The 21,622-nt window shown below is 39.6% G+C and overlaps 1 protein-coding gene across 1 annotated transcript in view; it reads left to right on the top strand.

Moving 5' to 3' along the window:
- The window catches only part of FRZB (frizzled related protein), a 43,534-nt gene extending 22,942 nt beyond the window's left edge, over nucleotides 1-20,592 (top strand). The window contains exons 3-6 of the mRNA XM_056111651.1: nucleotides 4,796-4,861; nucleotides 10,757-10,961; nucleotides 11,311-11,374; nucleotides 18,974-20,592. Of these exons, the coding sequence (XP_055967626.1) occupies nucleotides 4,796-4,861; nucleotides 10,757-10,961; nucleotides 11,311-11,374; nucleotides 18,974-19,090 (452 nt within the window). The 3' untranslated portion in view covers nucleotides 19,091-20,592. The remainder of the gene's footprint in view (nucleotides 1-4,795; nucleotides 4,862-10,756; nucleotides 10,962-11,310; nucleotides 11,375-18,973) is intronic.
- Nucleotides 20,593-21,622: the final 1,030 nt, after the last annotated feature.

Genomic DNA, 21,622 nt, shown 5'->3' with positions numbered 1-21,622 from the left:
TTGTTAAAATTTCGTAATTCCGGGACTGGAGTGATAGCACAGTGGGTAGGGAATTTGCCTTGCACGCAGGTGACACAGGTTCGATTTCCAGTATCCCATATGGTCCCCTGAGTATCACCAGGAGTAATTCCTGAGTGCAGAGCCAGGAGTAGCCCCTGTGCATCACCAGGTGTGACCCAAAAAGCAAAAATAAATCACGGTCACGATCACAATTATTCTGTTGTTGGTTAATTGCCTCAAGCAGGCACCAGTAACGTCTCCTTCGTCCTAGCCCTGAGATTTTAAAAAGTGCCATATTCAGGGCTCTTTCAGGGTTAGGAGAATGAGATCCATCATTGTTACTGGTATTTGGCATATTGGGTACGCCATGGGGAGTTTGCCAGACTTTGCCATCTGGGCAGGTTACAGTTGGTAGCCTACCAGGTTGTCCAAAGCAAAAATAAGATAATAAGATGTCGCATAGCCACAAATGCAGCCGTGTGCTTCCAGGAGCTGGTTTTTATATTCTCTGGGTCTTGACCGTTGATGGGATTACACTGTGCTGCGGGGGGAGGCAGGGAGTTGGTGAGTGTGATTCCCACCTACTGGAAGATGGAGGATCTGGGTGGAGGATGCTCAGTCCCGATCCGAGCAGGCTTGGAGATCTCAGCCCCGGGACCTACATGCCTTTGTTCCTCTGCTGGTACCTTCATGCGTGTGGAGAGTGGTTTCAGCATGTTTGTGGCTGGTTCTGGAGGTCTTCAGCTTCCGGGGCTCTGCTTAGGGCGGGGAGGGAAACTCAACCTGTCCCCCTCCAAAGGGCCTCTGGTGAGGACAGCCAGGTGCGGGGACAGGAGACTCTACGCTGTTCTCTTCCGGGAGCTGGGTTTTATAGTCTCTGGGTCTTGGCCGTTGATGGGATTACATAGTGCTGGGGGCAGTTGGTGGGTGTGACCCCTGCCTACTGAAAGATGGAGGATCTGGGTGGAGGATGCTCAGCCCTAATCCGAGCAGGCTTGGAGATCTCAGCCCCGGGACCCGCATGCCTTTGTTCCTCTGCTGGTACCTTCATGCGTGTGAAGAGTGGTCTCAGCATGGTGGTAGCTGGTTCTGGAGGTCTTCGGCTGCTAGGGCTCTGCTCGAGGCGGGGAGGGAAACTCAACCCGTCCACCTCCAAGGGGTCAAAATAAATAAATAAATAAATAATTCGGAATTCCAAAATCGTTCGGCCACTGCTGTGGCTGTGTGACATCATATGTTATTCATAACCAGCAATAGAAAGAAAATTGTCTACTGTTGCCTTTTCAGCAGATCTGAGTGTTGGGGTAAAATCCCAAATAATAATGGTGGATCTGGTGTCGAAATTTTGAATGTAATCTAAGACTAATGTGGAAATCATCTGCCCCACAGGTAGGGGGAGGGTGTGGGATTCGAGGTATACTGGGGTATTTGGTGGTGGAAAATCAGCACTGGTGTATGGATGGGTGTTTCATTGTATAACCGAGACTTAACCCGAAAGCTTTGTAACTGTTCTCACGGCGATTCAATAAATAAAATTATAAAAAAGGGGGAAAAAAGTAAGGTGGAGTTCATGCCCAATTCAATCAGCCTAATCAATGGCTGAATAAATAGCAGTACTCCTAATTAAAAAAGTAATAAAAAGGTAAATATAAAAAAAGAATAGAAAATAATATTGAAGTATTTTAGTAAAGTAAAAGTAAGTAAAGGCCCTCCTGTTGATCATCGATTTGCTCGAGCAGGCCCAGTAACGTCTCCATTGGAGACTTTGTTGTTACTGTGTCTGGCATATCGAATACTCTCGGTAGCTTGCCGGGCTCTCCGAGAGGGGCGGAGGAATCGAACTCGGGTCGGCCATGTTGGCTGCGTGCAAGGCAAACGCCCTATCCGCTGTGCTATCGCTCCAGCCCAAGTATTTTAGTAAATAGCTATTTTTGCTTTGGGGGCACACTTCACAGGGCTTCGGGCCTACTCCCAGCTCCATGCATGAGGGTCACTCTTGGCAGTGCTCAGAGGACCATGTGTTGTTGGTGATGAAACCCTGGCCTTCAGCATGTAAGGCTTTGAGCCATCTCCCTGATCCTCAGAAGAAGGTTTTTTTTTTTTTGTCACACCCGGCAATGTTCAGGGGTTACTCTTGACTCTGCATTCAGAAATTACTCCTGGTAGTGCTCAGGGGACCATATGGAATGCTGGGAATCAATCCCGGGTTGGCTGCATGCAAGGAAAATGTCCTACCTGCTGTGCTATCACTCCAGCCCCCTGAGCAAAAGTTTTAGAAAGAAATTAATAGTACGAAATGCATACATACACACCCACATATGATTAATGTGGATTAATTTTATAATTAACCCAATGGGTTAATTTTCTGTTTATAGAAGTCCTTACATATTTCTTGAAGGGCTGGTTTAATGGCAATGAATTCCTTGAACTGCTTGAAAAGCCTCTTTCAAATGTAAGTATTAACCTAGTTGGGTAGGGTAGTCTTGGTTGGAGTTCCCTTTCCATTCAACACTCCATATATATCAAGCCACTACTTTCCTGGCCTTTAGTTTCTATAGAGAGATCTACTAATAGTGTTATGAGATCTATACCAAATTCTGTTTGTGAATTACTATTTATATCCTTAGCAAGAGTCAAGTGATGTAGACAGAATTAAGTTAGAAATAGATTTATAACTTGCTTATGGCCACAGAACTAGGAAGGAATGAAACTGAGTGTCTGTGTTTGTTTTGTGACATTCTTTAATAACTATTAGAATGGTTATGTAAATTGCCATGTTGGTTGTTAAGCAAGATTACTTACATCTTATATGTATCTGATAGTCTTTAAACTCTGGGCATGTTAATTTTGCAGAGTCATACCTGTTCCTCTGAGCATATATGAACTGGGATAATAGTACTTAGTTTCGTGAACAGTGAAGCCAATTGTTGATCGTAAGAGAGTGATGGGGAGAAACCAGTGAGAAGATGAGAGAAAGGGCCCTGGAAGTGTCTGGTGGTTGTGCGTGGCTGCCTATGAATGGATGCTGGCATGTTATACTGAGGGTCCTGATTTTGAAATTTGAGGCCAATGGATTGCTAATATTAAAATATTCCCCACATTCCAAGGACCCATTGTAACTTCTTAGGTTATCTTGTCATCACCAGCCCCTTTAACTTTCATATTTTTCTCTTAGATAAGAATAACTTAGTTATTTTTTTTCCCTCCAAGGTGAATGCAAGTGAATTAATATATTATTCTCTCTCTCTTTCTTTCCCTCAGAAATTAATATGCTAGGGCTAAATAAAAATAAAGTTAAAGGCAGTTCTTTTAAAATTGAGCCTTGTGAGAATAAATTTATTCTCCTCTTAATTACTCTTATTATTTTATTGAGCTACTAGTTATTTCAACTACATAGCTTGAGTTAGCAAATAGAGCATATTTGCACTTGGTTATATGCAGAACTTACTCCTGGCTCTGTTCTCAGGTGTCACTCCTGGAAAGACTCTGGCAATGCCCTTTAACTTGGGAGACCCTTTTTATGCTCTTAATTCCTAACTCAAGGTATGCTTGAAATAACTAATAGATTCTTCCTCAAGTAAGGTTATATGGTAACCACTCATAGCAGACTCAGTCCTGTGATATTTTGCTAAACATGTTTATTAGAGTTTTTCAGAATTGCAAATTGTAGACAGTGCATAATTTTTTATAAATAGCATACTTTGGGGGGCTAGAGTGATAGTACAGCAGGTGGGGAATTTGCCTTGTATGTGGTCAACCCAGGTTTGATCCCCGGTATCCCATATGGTCCCCCAATCCCACCAGCAGTTATTATTCCTGAACTCAAATCCAGGTGTGAGCCCTGAGAAGTGCTTGTGTGACCCCCAAACCAAACCACCACCACCATAACAAAACAACTAGCATACAGTTGTATCCATATCTAGATGAAAATAATTTAGAAATGAAAAACCATTTATTTCTACAGAAATATTCTCATCTTAAACATGTCTCTAATTTAAAAATATTTACATTGTTTGGGGGAGGGGACTTTGGCTGCTCTCCTGGAAAGGCTCGGGGAACTATATGACAGACGAGGGGGATTAAATCCAGGTAGGCCACATGCAAGGCAAGTGTCCTACCCTCTGTATTTCTAGGGAAATAGATGTTTGTATGAATAAACTGTCAAAGAAAGATAATCCTTCAGATCTATTTATCTTTTCGTGAATTCCGTCAGAAATTAATATGCTTGGGATAAATAAACATAAAGTCAAAGGCAGTTCTTTGAAATTTAAAAAAACCATGTTTTGGTACAAAATAGGACAACGATGGAGCAGAATTAGATAGCTTTCCAGCTTTTGTATTTTTCAGTCTGGGGAAGGATCTCCAAGAGTGTGTGAGGACCAGTGACCCTCCCAGCAGTACTTGACCAGTGGTGAAGATCTGGGCCCAGGCCCAGTAGCACAATGATGCCGGGGACACCCACAAAAAACTGCCTCTTAGTAGGCAATGACCTATTTCTATAAACACTAAAGGCATCTCCTTTAGGATTCAGGGGTCATGTGCTCCTCAGGATTGGTAGTGAAGAGGATTTGTTTTGGGGGGCTTGTTGGAGTGAAATATATGAGCATATAGGCACTGAATAATAGACTTTGTAGATACAATAAACTTGAGTGTAGTTCTAGGGAAACACAGGTCAGAAACACAGTATTGCTGAGATCTTTCTCATTTAAAATGTATGTCTCAGGAAGAAAATGTGATTAAACAAAGAACATCTAACTTTGGAAATTTTCTCATGGTTACGTATTGTATTTTTCAGAACGCTGCAAGTGTAAACCCATTAGAGCTACACAGAAGACCTATTTCCGAAACAATTACAACTATGGTAAGGACAACTTTATGACTGACCTATAAATTGCTTTATTTAGAAGGGTGTGTGTGTGTGTGTGTGTGTGTGTGAGAGAGAGAGAGAGAGAGAGAGAGAGAGAGAGAGAGAGAGGAGTAGAGGTGTGTGTGTGAGAAAGAGACAGAGAAAAAGAGAGAGAAAGAGGAGTGAGGTTTTTAAGAATCAAAAACAAAAAACAGCTTCTTTTTTGGCCACAGCTCATGGTGCTCAGGGTTACTCCTGGCTCTGCACTCAGGAGTCACACCTGGTGGAGCTTACAGGACCATCTGGGGTGTCGGGGATTGGACTGGGGCCGGCCATGTGAAAAGCAAGTACCCTTCCCACTTTTGCTCCAGCACCCCAAAACAGCTTTTAAGAGCATCTTCTTCATGAGACAAGCAATATTTCATACGGGCAAAATTCTTAACAAATGCTTGATTCTTATATCAGGCATATTGCTGACTTTCTGACCTTCAGGCATATTGTTCGCCTTTCCACATGCAAGGCAGATGTCCCACCTGCTGTACCATCACTCCAGCCCCCCAATAACCACACAGCAAAGTATTTAGAACCATATAAATAACTACACAGAAAAGTGTTTCAGATCAGAAACACTTAGGGAAGGAGAGACGATGGGTGAGGTGCTTGCCTTGTACATGACTGTCCTGGGTTGTATTCCAGGCATCACATATGATCCCCAAACACTGCCAGGAGTGATCCCTGAGTGCACAGCCAGCAATAAACCCTGAGGATGACTACGTATGGCCCAAAAACCAACCAACCAAATTAAAAAAAACCTACTAATTGCCATGTTTATCTACCAAGTCAATAATAATCTTCTGTCAAGACAGCAGTTTAATCCAGAGCCCGGCAGCTTGCGGCAGAAAAGTGAATGGACCATGCATTAAACTGTAGTGCCATGCCTCCCCGGGAGGGAAAGGGTGTTGCTTCCTTCTGCCTCTTCCCCTCCCCCCCCCCCCCCGCCCCCCGGCAGCAAGGTGGCCGCCGCCTCAGAGCTTATAGGAAAGCAGGTATGAGCCGGCAGTGAAGGGGCAACAGCAGTCTCATGGGAAGGGGGGCAGTACCGGCTCATCCTTCACACCCTAACGAGGTCACAAGTTGTCCCCCATGTGCGGCTCTCTGGCACGACCATGGCTCCAGAGGCAAAAGAACTTAGTCCAGAGCCCAGCAGCTTGTGGCAGAAAAGTGAATGGACCATGTGTTAAACTACGGCACCATGCCTCCCTGGGAGGGAAAGGGTGTTGCTCCCTTCCGCCTTTTTCCCCCCCCAGCAGCAAGGTGGCCACTGCCTCACAGCTTATAGGAAAGCCAGGTATGAGCTGGCAGTTGTGGGGCAACTGCAGTCTCATGGGAAGGGGGGCGGTACCGGCTCATCCTTCACGCCCTACTGAGGTCACGAGTTGCCCCCCACGAGTGGCTCTCTGGCACAGTCTAACACCAGACGCACAGAAACCAATCTCATAATTATCTGGCTCTTTGCAGAAATACAAAATCATTATATGATTCTCATAACCATCTATAGAAAACAAAATATTTCACAATGCCTTTTCAGCAATTCTGATTGGGGGGGGGGGGAAATTCTAAACAATAATGGTGTATCTTTTGTCAAAATAATGAATGTAATCAATGTAGAGAAAAGTTAAGTAGAAATCATCTGCCTCACAGGCATTGGGAGGGGTGGAGGGGGGTATATTGGGGTTCTTGGTGGTGAAAAATGAGTAGTGGTGAAGGGAGAGGTGTTTGATCATTGTATGACCGAGACTTAAACCTGAAAGCTTTCCAACTTTTCCCACAGTGATTCAATAAATAAATATAAGAAGAAAAAAATAAAATTATAAAAGAAAAAATGTAAGGTGGAGTTCATGCCCAATTCAATCAGCTAATCAGTGGCTGAATAAATAGCAGTACTCCTACATAAAAAAAAGACAGCAGTTTAAATTTTATTAATGTCACTGATGCTTTCAACATAACAAAATGATTGTTGAATACAATAAACATTTATTTTAGTCTTCATTTTTAGCAACTGGAAAACTCGATTGTTTGGCCACCCTAAATGTAATAGCAAGTGATGGTTCGACTCTAGACTACCAGTGCTCAAAGCTACTTTCTGAATAATCAAAGGAAGGTCATCAGCTATAATTTAAGTTCAACTGGCTGAACTAGGAGCACTTAATGCACAAAGAATGGCAAAACTGGTCTTGATTGTTTCTTTACTGGGTCTTTCTCATGGGTAGCATTGGCAGAGTCGGAAAGTAATCGCCAAAAATGATTCGTATTCAGTTAAAGAAAATACATTGTTATGTAGTTCGGCCTAGAAATGTGATATTCTGATAACATCTTAGTTGAAGAGCTACCAGGCCAATTGTAGCTGACAGAAAGCTGAAAAAGGCAGCTACTTGTTGTGTCTGCCTGGTACTATGTGAGATAGCTTCCATATTCTTGTAGTTTCCTCATCTGCTCTTGGAGGTATAATATTAGCCTGATTTCATCAATAATTATTGAACTGAAGTTACCTTGTCTTAGATTATTCAGAAAGTAGGTTTGGGCACTGGTAGTCTAGAGTCAAACTATCAGTTGCTGTTACATTTAGAGTGGCCAAATAATAGTGTTTTCCAGTTGCTAAAAATGAAGGCTAAATTAATGTTTATTGCATTCAACAATCATTTTGTTATTTTGAAAGCATCAATGAGATTAATAAAATTTGAACTGCTGTCTTTACAGAAGATTATTGTTGACTTGGTAAATAACCATGGCAATTAGTAGTTTTTTTTTATTTGTTTGTTTGGTTTTGGGGCCACACGTAGTCATCCTCAGGACTTATTGCTAGTTCCCACTCAGGGATCTCTTCTGGCAGTGCTCGGGGATCCTATGTAGTGCCTGGAACATAAGCCAGGACAGTCATGGACAAGGCAAGCACCTTACCTACTGTTTCTCCTTCCCTCAATTGCTAGTTAAGATAAATTTAAATGTTACTCATATTTAACAAGAGTTATCAGCACTTTTAATTTGCCTAAGTTAAATTAGTTTGGTTTCTAACTTAAGAGGAGATAAAATCTTGCTAACTTGAAAAAAACCAGATTTTAAAAAAGAATATTATTACAATGAGAATTATATTGAATTTACCTGTCTGATTTCAGAATAAGACACACATAACTTGTTTGGTTCTACTTTTTTACTTTTAGGTATTAAAAGAGAAATGAGCAAGTCCCTGCAAGAGTGATCTTTACTATCTTAAAAATATTTGCTGTATACTAAAAGATACAAAGTAGAAATTCTCAGTTTAATCCTTTTAGAATAAAAATATCTAGATACCTAAGTTCATATTCAATAGACTAAATTTTTATTTTTCTCTTACTACTTAAAATTAATCTGGTTTCACAGAACATGAACATACTTTCCAGGTTTGAAAGTTTAAGATTATTGAAATTCAGTGTCTGCTTACTTATCTGAACCAGACTGATATGAAAATATATGAGGGAAGAAGTGGGTTTAATTTTTAGGAGAGTATCATTTTAAATAGAAAAACACTATGTGGACATTTAAGCACAGTAATTAAATTTCCTATCAGGGAAATTTAGTTGTTTTTGTGTTTTCTTACTATCAATTAATTTTCTTTTACTTCTGTAGTCCTACAGTGATTTGTGCTGCTAATTTGGATTGTGGGGGAACCAAACCCAACAATGTATAGAGATTATTCCTGGCTCAGGGTTCACTCCTGGCAGGGCTAATGAACCATATTGGGATCAAACTTGGATTGACTGTTACAAGAAAAATGCCCTATCCACAGTAACCCACAGTACCATTTTTCTGGTCTTGTGTTGCTATTTTTGGCTATAAATTTAAAATCTTGGAAAGAGTATTATACATTATAGAATAAAAAAGCATTAGACAGGGGTTGCTGTGTAAATATTATATAATAATATGGGATATATATATATATCACAATGAATAGGGTGGAGATAATTATTTCCTTCATAACCACACAAACAACAGGTAGCCCATAGTTTAAGAATTTTTTGTAAGGATTTATAGCTATTTTTTTAAAAAAAAAAATGAAAGGCACTCAAATACAAAGAAATGCCCCAAATAAAATGCACCTTTAATTTAATAATAAGTTGATTTATTTTACATTTTTAACGTATCTGATATGTCAATTGAAAAAACAGAGTGGGAGAGACTATTAATTTAGTCAAAAACTCTGCTTCATTTATATTAATCCTGTTAAGAGCTCTTGAACGTTAACAAAATTGCCTAAATAATAAAGTAAGTCTTGTAGAGAGATATTTATTTTGGAGTGGGTACATGTGTTAAAAATGTCTACCAAAATAGTTGACACGTTGGGTAAATAAATCATTAGTTTGAGAACATTTGCACAGTTCACTCATCTCTAATAACTGATGGATTCTGTGAAGCACTCTCCTGTAAACCAGGATAAAATAAAAACTGGCTGGGGATGTGAATTTGTCATCAGATTGTCTCAAATGGTATTTTAAAAGGGGCTGTCTTACCTTTTGTTAAAAACACAAACTAAAGAAAACTTTTGCTTACAAATCTCACCAGGCAAGTAATTTAGGACATTATCTTGTGTTCTCTGTGAACTTGAGATCTTTACATAGAGTAAAATTAATATAGTTTAATTCCTGATGATAGAAATTGAAACAGCACATCTACTTATATACACATCCAGAATGAAATTTTAGAAAAAATTTTAACTCAACCTTTGATTTTCTGTGTGAATTTCTCACAATGAAATAAAAAACCACATAAAAATATAAGTTTTTTAAAAATTATATAAAATATAAAAACTTTACTGTGTCTGGCATATCTAATACGTCACGGGGAGCTTGCCAGGCTCTGCCGTGTGGGCGAGATACTCTCCGTAGCTTGCTGGGCTCTCCGAGAGGGGCGGAGGAATCGAACTCGGGTCGGCCATGTTGGCTGTGTGCAAGGCAAACGCCCTAAAGCTATAGTGCCCAAAAGAGAGGGAGAGGAAGGGAAGGGGAGAAGAAGTGATTGAAGAGGGGGTGGAAAGGAAATTGGAGACATTGATGGTGGGAAATGTACATTGGTGAAGCGATAGGTGTTGGAACATTATATGACTGAAATCCAATCATGAACAACTTTGTAACTGTGTATCTCACTTTGATCCAAATTTTTAAAAATGTTGAAAAATTAGGTATAATTAAATACAGGCACACGTGTATGTACATTGGTGTATGTATACATGCAAACAAATTGGAAAGGAGATCAAGGTTGAACATTAAGAGGATAGGCATGTTTTTTATTTATCATTTACTACTGCCTAGGGCAGGAATATCTGCTTGGCTTTTCCCTTCTATTCTTTGAGCATTGTATTAAGAATAGAAACTGGGCGGGACTGGAGCAATAGCACAGTGGGTAGGTCATCTGCCTTGCATGCGGCCAACCTGGGATCGATTCCCAGCATCCCATATAGTCCCCTGAGCACCGCCAGGGGTGATTCCTGAGTGCAGAGCCAGGAGTAACCCCCGTGCATTGCCAGGTGTGACCCAAAAAGCAAAAAAAAATAAAGGATAGAAACTGGGCACCTCTTTTTTTTTAAATTTTCTAATTGAAAGGTAATTTTTATTTGGTCCACACCTGTGCTCAGGGTGGATCACTCCTGGTGGGGCTCAGGGGACCCTATAGGATGCCAAGGATCCAACCCAGGGTAGTCACGTGCCAGGCAAGCGCCCTCCCCTCTGTACTATCTCCCCAATGTACATTTTTCTTTCCATGATTAACATTAACATTTCATTCACTGTATCACTGTCATTCCCTTGTTCATGGATTTGCTCAAGCGGGGCACCTCTTGTGTATCCTAACAATGTATCTGCTTTATTGTCTTTTGTCCAGTCATTCGTGCTAAAGTCAAAGAGGTGAAGAGCAAGTGCCATGATGTGACTGCAGTAGTGGAGGTGAAAGAGATACTGAAGGCGTCTTTGGTAAACATTCCAAGGGACACTGTTAACCTTTATACCAGCTCTGGCTGCCTGTGCCCTCCGCTTAATGTTAATGAGGAATATGTCATCATGGGCTACGAAGATGAGGAACGTTCCAGGTATGCCCCTTAAAGATTTGGAATATTTTCTGTGTCTAGGCAACCCTCGCTGTAGTTGTCTAGAGATCTTAGCTCTTGCTTGCTTTAGCACTTATCTAGCTTCTAGAAGATCATGGGTAGGTGCTAGTTGTGCCCCTCAGTTTCACATATACATAGATGTGTGTATGTGTATGTGTGTGATTCCCGCAGGGTGTGGTTACTGCATTTGTTTCTTACTCTTTCCAAACTTCACTGTCCTCCTGTTCTATAAGAAGCAGTCTATTTATTTCTTGTTTATGATTGCCTGTATTTTTCAGTGACATGTTTTAAGTTTTTTTTAAAAAAAATGTTTGATTCTTTAAAAATACAGATTACTGTTGGTGGAAGGTTCTATTGCTGAGAAATGGAAGGATCGCCTTGGTAAAAAAGTTAAGGTAAGCCTATGATTTATGTTCTAGATATATATAAGTATACTTGGAAAGGGGCTGGAGAGATAGCACAGCGAGTAAGGTGTTAGCTTTGCATGCATCTGACCCAGGTCTGATCCCCAGCATCCCATATGTTCCCCTGAGCACTACCAGGAGTGAGTTCTGAGTGCAGAGCCTCTAGGAAATTCTGAATATTGCCAGGCATGACCTAAAAAACAAACAAAAACAACCAACCAACCAAACAAACAAACCCCCAAAATGTACTTGGAAAATAAAGCAGAAAATAAACTATTTGTCATAGAATTAAAATGGCTGCCTGAGAAATATCATTTAAATTTCATGAAACTATATGAAAAGTATCAAAACATCAGATATACACAGGGAGAAATGTATGTATATCTGTATGCATATTTATATATTTAAAAATCCAAAGATTCACTTTTATTTAATTTTTTTTGAAGAATGAGTTCTCTGTGTTGAGGTTCTAATAATAGGCTCCGAACTTGTCAAAGAAGCCTCGTGTGGTTTCTCCAGAACTGATAGGGTGACTGTATATTTCATTAATATATTTAATTCATTAAGATAGTTCACATATTTCTTCTTCTAATTTACTGTTATACGATATTTAGAGTATTGCTTCCATTCTCGTATTCATCTGGTGATGGCTAGGGGGCTGCACCACTGCCAGGCACACATCTACATTACAGGGAGAAATAAAGTGGAGGTGAAAAGGACTTTCTGAGTGCACCATCTAGCAGGGTTTCCTTGGTCTGAGTTCCATGTAATTCCTAGATCCAAGAGAGACTGAGAAATGTTTTTTCTCTGGATATACTGCTTGGTTGAAAAAAAATTATAGTTATATGAGTGAAAGATGGAAGAGAATAAAACTTGGGTTAGAAAATGTCACTGTTGTTCCATTATATTGAAATCAATTCCTGTGTCCAAGGCATAGCTATTTTCATCTGCATTCATTTGTAAAAGATATGACCCAATTAGACTCAAGGGTAGTGTAGTTTTAAGACAATGACTCTTGGTTATGGAAGTGATACATTTTCTGGAAATCACATAGTAGATTTACTATGTAAGGTTCCATTTTTTCTTACTATGGTAAGCAAATCTCCTTAGTATAGAAAGAAATAAAAGAAAGAAAGAAAGAAAGAAAGAAAGAAAGAAAGAAAGAAAGAAAGAAGGAAGGAAGGAAGAATATGCATAGAATATCAAATAATTAAAAAGGGTGTGTGTGTGTGTGTGTGTGTGTGTGTGTGTGTGTGTGTGTACTTGGTGGGTGGTGATAGAGCAGATATCGTAGGGATATAGTACATCCTTTTCCTTCCTTAAATTTGAAAGTTTTGAGAAACATTCACAGAGGAAGTTAAACAGCCCTGGGCAGTTTACCTTATGCAGCTTGTATTTAACACAGCAGATACATTTGAGTTTGAGTGACCTACAAAAAATGTAAAGAGCATTATTTTTCATGATTAAGCGCTTCTCCACAGACACCTGTATCCCGCAATGCATTTGTCAAAAGTGAGATGTATTTTGAGTTCAAACTTGAGGTATTTTCTATTTGTTTCTCACTGAAATTAATTTGGTATTTGGCAAAGAAAAAGCAGCTCTTTACTATGGTGAAATCCTTACTATCCTTTCAATTTGTTTTTTCCGCTGCTAATGCAGAACAGAGATTTGTCCTAAATTCCCATACCATTTGGAAGAGTTTTCAGCATCCTTGTTGCAAAATCTGCAACAAGAGTTGCTACTTTTCTTTTGGTAACAAGACAGTGTCTCATGAAGACCTTCGTGGCTTGTTTATACCATTTCTTAGTATGGAAAACATTTTCCATTGCTTTCTACGGACTAATGTTTTTTTTTTAAATTGTGAAAACACTTATATTCTTTTTTTTTCTTTTTTTATTAGTGAAAAACCATGAGGTACAGTTATAGGCTTACAAATTTTGTGCTTGGGTTTCAGTTATACAATGATCAAGTGCCCATCCCTCCACCAATGCCCGTCATCCATCCCCATGGGTCCAGCATCCCCCCCCCCACCCTCATCCCCACCCCCCCCCGTCCCATCCTGCCTCTGTGGCAGGGTATTCCCCCTTGTTCTCTCTCTCTTCTTTTGGGTACTGTGTTTTGCAAGAGAGGCTTTGAATGGCAATCATGTTTGGTCTATCGACTACTTTTAGCATGCTTCTCCCACCCTGGGAGGGCCCTCACAACACCCTTCATTTGGTACTCTCTTCTCTATCTGAGCTTCCTTTTCACCTAGAGCCTGTGGCTGGCCTTCCATTCATGGAGCAAAATTACTGGTACTAATCTCAGCCATTCCTGGGTGTTACTCTCCCTTTTTGTTGCTTTATGTTCCCCAGATGAATGCAATCTTTCTGTGTCTATCCCGCTCTTTCTGACTCATTTCGCTTAACATGATACTTTCCATGTAGTACCACTTGTATGTAAATTTCATAACTTCATCTTTTCTAACAGCTACATAGTGCTCCATTGTGTAAATGTACCAAAGTTTCTTTAACCAGTCATCTGTTCTTGGGCACTCAGGTTTTTTCCAGATTCTGGCTATTGTAGAGAGTGCTGCAATGAACAAACAATTGCAGATGTCACTTCGACTATACCTTTTTGCCTCTCTGGGATATATTCCCAGGAGTGCTATAGCTGGGTCAAATGGCAGATCAAATTCTAATTTTTTGAGAGTCGTCCATACTAAAACACTTATATTCTTAATCTAGCTTTAAATATGCTAAAGGGAAGAATTAAACTCGAAAAAGTTTTTATTCATATCCAGATAACTCCAGCTAAGACTTTTTTTTTTCTTTTTGGGTCAAACCTGCTGAGGCACAGGGGTTACTCCTGGCCCTGCACTCAAGAATTATTCCTTGTGGTGCTCAGGAGACCAAATAGGATGCTGGGAATCGAACCCGGGGTGGCCGCGTGCAAGGCAAGCTCCCTACCCACTGTGCCGCATCCAGCTAAGACTGTGAATGGAAAATAAGTTAGTTATAATTATTAGATCTTTCAGTTTTCCGGTCTTTCTAAGAGAATAATAAAAGATTTTATTGAGATTTTGTTTTTAGGAAATTAAAACCTTTATTAAAACTTTCTTTGATAAAAACTAGAGCCTCGATCCCCTTGGAGATCTAATTGAGAGAGTCCAAGAAGTGAGACAAGAGATAATCATTTAAACCAAAACAGAATTTTTATTAGTGAAACACCATGAGGTACAGTTGTAGACTCACACATTTTTGTGCTTGGGTTTCAGTTATACAATGATCGAATACCCATCTCTCCACCAGTGCCCATTCTCCACCACCACTAGTTCCAGTATCCTCCCACCCACTCCCATCCCCCCATCCCACCCTACTTCTGTGGCAGGGCATTCCGTTTTGTTGTCTCTCTCCTTTTGAGTGCTGTGGTTTGCAAAAGAGACATTGAGTGGCAATCTTGTTCAGTCTAGAGTCTACTCTCATCACGCATTTCCCATCCCGAGAGGAACCTCCCAACACCCTTTATTTGGTGCTCCCTTCTCTATCTGAGCTGTCGTTTCCCCTAGCATGTGTGGCTGTCCTCCAAGCCATGGAGTGAACCTCCTGGTACTTATCTCGGCTATTCTTGGGTGTTAGTCTCCTATTTTGTTACTTTATGTTCCCCAGATGAATGCAGTCTTTCTATGTCTGTCCCTTTCTTTCTGACTCATTTCGCTTAGCATGATACTTTCCATATAGTACCAATCACGGATCACGGATCATGGTCCTCCCATTGTTCATCAATTTGCTCGAGCGGGCCCAGTAACGTCTCCATTGGAGACTTTGTTGTTACTGTGTCTGGCATATCAAATACATCACGGGGAGCTTGCCAGGCTCTGCCGTGTGGGCAAGATACTCTCGGTAGCTTGCTGGGCTCTCCGAGAGGGGCGGAGGAATCGAACTCGAGTCGGCCATGTTGGCCGCTTGTAAGGCAAATGCCCTACCGCTGTGCTATCGCTCCAGTCCTATAGTACCAATAGTATATGAATTTCATGACTTCATCTTTTCTGACAGCTGCATAGTACTCCATTGTGTAGATGTACCAAAGTTTCTTTAACCAGTCATCTGTTCTCGGGGACTCAGGTTTTTTCCAGACCAAAACAGAATTTTTAAATGTAGTTTTATCCCTTCACCAAACACTATAACAAATATGCATGTAAACTGACTAAACTGTGTTAAATATATTAAAATAAAGAATTGTTGAGGCTAGAGTGTTAGCAGAGTGGGTAGGGTGTTTGCCTTGCATGTGATCATCAAGTTCAATCCCCAGAATCCCATCTGGTCCCCTGAACAACACCAGGAGTAATTTCTTATTTTTTTAAAAAAATTTAAAATTTTATTTTCATGAAGTTGTTAACAATAATTGTCAACATTCAATGTTTCAACACCAATCCCACCACCATTACACCTTCCCACCACCATTATTTCGAATTTTCCTACCACCACCCAAGCATGCCCCATAGGCAGGTGCTAAGTAATTTATTTTATATTTCTTGTTATGGTAGTATGAGATGTTCTGGAGTTCTAAAATTCTAAAATATTTGGGGTCCGGAGGCATTTCTGCGGCATGCTGCTCTTTTCTGAGTTTCATTTGTGACTCTGAATCATGGCCATTGATGCACTTAAATGACGCACAGAGACAGCTCTTGGGCATGATTATCAGGGTCTCCATCCCTGACTCCATGAAGCCTGGAGTTTTCAGTCACTTGACCCTTCATACCTGGGTTTTTCAGCAGATTCATTCTCATGCATGTGGACTCAGGATGAGCCTGTGAGGGTCAGCCATGAGTGTGGCGGGGATTGCCAGGAGTAATTTTTTTTTTTTTTTTTTGCTTTTTGGGAGGAGAAATTTCTGAGTGCAGAGCTCAAGCATCACCAGTGTGGCCCAAAACCAAATAAATAAATAAATAAATAAATAAACCCCAAACTCTTTTAATAAAAATAGTTCATGTATTAAGCACTTTATACATTTTATCTGTTAATTATCAGGACAGTTTTATAAGCAGGTTTTGTTAATAACTCCAATTAATAAATGATAAAAATGGTACCTAGTTTATGAAATTTGCTCGGTAACTAGTAGATTTAGAATTTGAACTTGACCCATTGGACATTACTTTCGTGCTGCTTAAAAGATAGTGGCTCCTAAGCCTGTAGCATTGAAATCGCCTGAAAGTTCATGTTGTGATGGTTAGATAGGAAGATCTTGGGCTCTACCCTAGACCTATGAATGAGAATGCAAATTATATTAAAAAGTCCAGGTTATTTTTATGTTTACTGAAGTTTGAGAAGTACAATTAGTTGTAGTGATTATCTTAATTCTCTATCTTTAATACCCATAATATAAATCCTTATAATTTATTATATAACATGTAAACATTACTGCTATTGTTACTATGAAATATATTAAAGTTGGTTATAGTTATTATAAGTTTAGTTATATGTAATTAAAATTTCAAAAAATCATAATCTAGATACTCTGGTTATATTGTTAATGTTTATGGTTTTTTTTTTTGCGGGTCATGCCTGGCAATGCACAGGGCCTACTTTTAACTCTGTGCTCAGGGATCACTCCTGGTAGCACTTGAGGTATAATATTGGGTGCTAGGGATCAAATCCAGGTTGACTGCATTCAAGGCAAGTGTCTTACCCTCTATTATCTCTTCAGCCTGTTTATGGTTTTCAAGTACATAGTTGCGTCTTGCCATCACCAAAGTATCCAAGATTCTCCAACACTGTCTTTAAGTTATTCCTAGTCTGCTACCTTTCTTTCCTTTGTTCCACCTTCTTACTGCCAGTAATCTCAGTTTTGTAGTCCAACGTGAAGCTTTGACAGTGTTCTATACTGTCTGTTCCCTTGTTTCATTTCCCTATATATGACAGGTGAGTGAGGTTATCTGGTGTTTGTTTTTTCTCTCTTTGACTTATTTTGCTTAACACAGTACCCTTTAGTTCCAAAATGCAAGATTTCATCTTTTTATATAGCTATGTTGCTTGTTTTGCTTCTTGTTGGTTTGAGAGCCTGTCTGGCAGTGCTTAGAGCCCATACATACCATCTTTATTCATTCATCTGGAGATTTGGAGTTGTTTCTATATCCTGATTATTGTATTAAGTGCTACATTGAATATAGACAAGCATAAATCTTTTAAAATTTGTGCTTTGTGGTAGATGCCAAGAAGGGTACCTGCTAGGTCATATGGAAGCTCTATTATTTTTTGGAGAAATTACCGTACCAATGGAGTACTATGTAGCTGTTAGAAAAGATGAAATCATGAAATTTACATACAAGTGGTACTACATGGAAAGTATCTTGCTAAGCGAAATGAGTCAGAAAGAGAGGGACAGACATAGAAAGTTTACGTTCATCTGGGGGAACATAAAGTAACAAAATAGGAGACTAACACCCAAGAATAGCCAAGATAAGTACCATGAGGTTTACTCCATGGCTTGGAGGCCAGCCACACATGCTAGGGGAAACGACAGCTCAGATAGAGAAGGGAGCACCAAATAAAGGGTGTTGGGAGGTTCCTCCCAGGATGGGAGATGCATGCTGAAAATAGACTATAGACGGAACATGATTGCCACTCAATGCCTCTTTTGCAAACCACAGCACCCAAAAGGAGAGAACAAAAGGGAATGACCTGCCACAGAGACGGCGTGGGATTGAGGGGATAGGGGGTGGGAAGGATACTGGGACTAGTGGTGGTGGAGAATGGGCACTGGTGGAGGGATGTGTACTCGATCATTGTATAACTGAAACCGAAGCACAAAAATTTGTAAGTCTACAACTGTACCTCATGGTGTTTCACTAATAAAAATTTTTTAAAAATCACCGTACCTTTTTTTTTTAAATAGAGGCTGAATTAGACATCATTGCTACAAACAGTGAATAAGGTTTTCTTTTTTACCACATCCCCATCAACACTGGCTGTTTCCCATATTTTTGGTGTATGACCATATGGGGTGCTAGGATTGAACCTGGATCAATTGTGTCCTGGACAATTAATTGCCTTACTCACTGTACTATCTCTTTGATCCCTAGAATACTATTTTCTAGTTGGCTCTATCTCCTCCACTTTCCATTTTTTCACTGCTCAATTCACGTAGACTTTTAAGGGTGATAATTTATTATGTCTTGAGTGGATATCATATTGTATTATAACAGAAAGTTGAAAAATAGCACTTTCTTCAAAATCACTATATTATTCTTCCATTTGTTGATCATTTGTGATGTTTCTTATATCTATCACTTCAGGAAGTACTCAAATATGTGAATAAGTATTTTATTTCCAGTTACCAGAGTGAACACTTTCACATTAAGATTTGATATGAAAGAATTTCTAATAAATGATAGGTGACGAATTTTATGCTTTATAAAAATTAGAGAATTGTGTGTGTTCATGTCACACCAACTTCATAGTAACCCTGGTTATGTATGAATTCTGTACTTTTGGAAAAGAGGTAAAATGCCTTTGTGGTCTGCTTTTGATGTCTTGGCCAGTTGTTGGTACAATAGAAATGGTGACGCTGATGATATATGCACGTGTCTATTTTCTGTTTTAAATTTCACAGCGTTGGGATGTGAAGCTCCGTCATCTTGGATTGAGTAAAAGTGATTCCAGCCACAGTGATTCCACTCAGAGTCAGAAGTCTGCAAGAAACTCTCACCCCAGGCAAACACGCAACTAAATCCTGAAATGCAGAAAGAACATCTGTGGGATTTCTATTAAGACTTGTATTGCTCGACTAGCAAAGGAAAATTGCACGATTGCACGTCATATTCTACTTTTTTTTTTAACCACAAAAACCCATGTGGTAACTGATATAACGTCTATTTTCTTCCATTTTCTGCTTTTCCTCCCCCCACTCCACTTTTTTGTGGTCTGGGTGCAGAACCTTAGGTATATCTATTTCATGTATCACGGGAAATTATTCTTTTCAATAATAATAAATACATGGGCATCTAGGCTTCTGTGATGGAGAATAAATGTGAAATTACAGTTCTGCACCCAGATTAAAATGCAATTTTGGAGCAAAGAGAGATTTCTGGCATACAAAGAAAGCTTGATATGCTGTAAAATATACTCTGCTGATCTAATTACAGCCTAATTTTCACATGCCTTTTGGGCATTCTCACGCTTGCAAACCCTAAATGTTTATAAAGGTAAAATGGCAGTTTGAAATCAGATTCCTCACAGGCAAAGCAATCAAGCACCAGGAAGCATTTAGGAAGAAGAAACTATACACAAGATGAATTATTTGCAAGATTGGCAGGAAGCAAAATAAATAGGAGCTGGAGAAAGAATATTTTGCCTGATGGAGAAGAACAACTAAAAGCAGTAGCTGTTGGAGCAAAAACAGTAGCATTTTTCTTTTGGCACTGCGTTTGATTTGTTTATGAATATGCTAATCAGCAGTACAGGATCACATTGTAACTAGACATCTGCTGTTATCAGCATATCTCATAGAATTTGCTTCCTTTTAAAGAATTCCATTGGTGTTAAGAAATAGGGCTGGAGAGATAGTACAACAGGTAGGGTACTTGCCTTGTATGTGGTCCACCTGGGTCCAATCCCTGACACCCCATACGGTCCCCTGAGTCCACTAGGAGTGATCCCCACATACAGATCCAGGAATCAGTCCTGAGCACTGGGTGCAGCCCCAAAACAAAACAAGTCTAACTTGCTGTGTTGATCAGGGGAAGACGTATGTATGCATGTGCATCAGAATTTTTAAGAAAAAGTTATGTAACTCTATAAAGTATTTTAGTTTCAGGACAGTAAAATGTGCCCAGTTTTCTTTTTTGTTGTGTACATGTGCATCTGTCCATATGTGTGTGTCTATGAACACACACCCAAGCTGGATTGAATTGCAGGTCAGTGCACTGACCTGCACTCTGGCATTTGAATTTGTGCTGTTTAATGCTCAACAAAATGCCTAATAAAAGGAATTATGGTTGTCAGAAGAGATGTTATTCTGACTCTTGAACGAAATGCATATTCTCATTTTCCAAGCTGCAGAAGGGTCTCCAGAGACCAGGAGGACAAGCAGTTCTTTTACTTCCTTCCTCCAGCAGTGTTGGTAGAGCCTGTGCTAATCATCTGCAAGTCTTATCTCCTTCAACTTTCATGTTTGATATTAGTGGAACGAAATTTCCAAGCTATGAAATGCTGAAAATAAAATACTGATGAAGCAAATGGTGCTGTGTTTCCTTCCAGAAAGTCACAAAACCACATAAGAATGAATTCCATTGGGTCACTGGTGGAGGGGTATGAAACTTGTGGTGGGTACTGGTGGTGGGTTTGGAGTTGGAATATTGAATGCTCAAAATTATGTTAGGCTTTGTTTTAGAAAAAAGTTGGCCTATTCTTGAAATAAAATCCTTAAAATGGGAACCGGTAGGGGTGGGGGCAAAAGGAAATCAATAATTCATTAAAGTTTTCTTTGTAAAGAGAAAACTGTTTCCTTCTGATGAGCCCCAAGGCTCCAGAAGTTAGAGTTACTACTTTTGCCAACTTGAGAATTCCAGTCTTCTGAACTCCTGTATGCTGCCTTCAGATAATTTCACTGTCTACCATTTGGGCTCTATTCACAGGTTGTTAGGACCCCTTTCTCGATGCTGCTTTTGTGACCTAAAAAGGTAAATTTAGGTGTCATCAGGTAGAATGTGTCACAACAAAAGAACTGAAATTTAGGATCCTACCTCCTGAGACCTATGTCTTGGATAGAGCTTCGAGGTCCTAAGGGTGAAATGTTGGGCTCCCTCATCTTTTTCTCATTCCTTCTAAAGGTCACTCCAGGAAGAGGATTAAGCATCATCAAGTCTTCCAAAACAAAAGAGGAACTTTAAGTGATAAATCTTTTGCAGTACAGGGAAAGTCATAGATGTTTCTAGCCCTGCTGTTTTCTTTGGGTTCTCTGTGTTTTCAATAATTTTGTGTAGAATTTAAGACTAAATATGCTCAGAACATATGCAATTATGATGCAAAGAAAAGAAACCAGATTCTTAGATTCAACAAAAGGTTTTTTTGGGGGGGGCACTTTCCATTGCTATGCTTGATTTTGTTTACTTGTATATAGGTTCTGTCAGTTATTTAAAGTTTCTAAGAGGGTGTGTTTCTAATATGAAATACATTTAATGTTGGAGTTTGGTAGTTGCAAAATTCCCATTAATAAATTATGGGCAGGCTTCTTTTGAGAACCGACATGATTTTAGCCTCA

The sequence above is a fragment of the Sorex fumeus genome, unplaced genomic scaffold (assembly GCF_029834395.1).
Source record: "Sorex fumeus unplaced genomic scaffold, SorFum_2.1 ptg000014l, whole genome shotgun sequence".
Classification (NCBI taxonomy): Eukaryota; Metazoa; Chordata; class Mammalia; order Eulipotyphla; family Soricidae; genus Sorex; species Sorex fumeus.
This window is presented reverse-complemented; position numbering and strand designations above follow the sequence as displayed.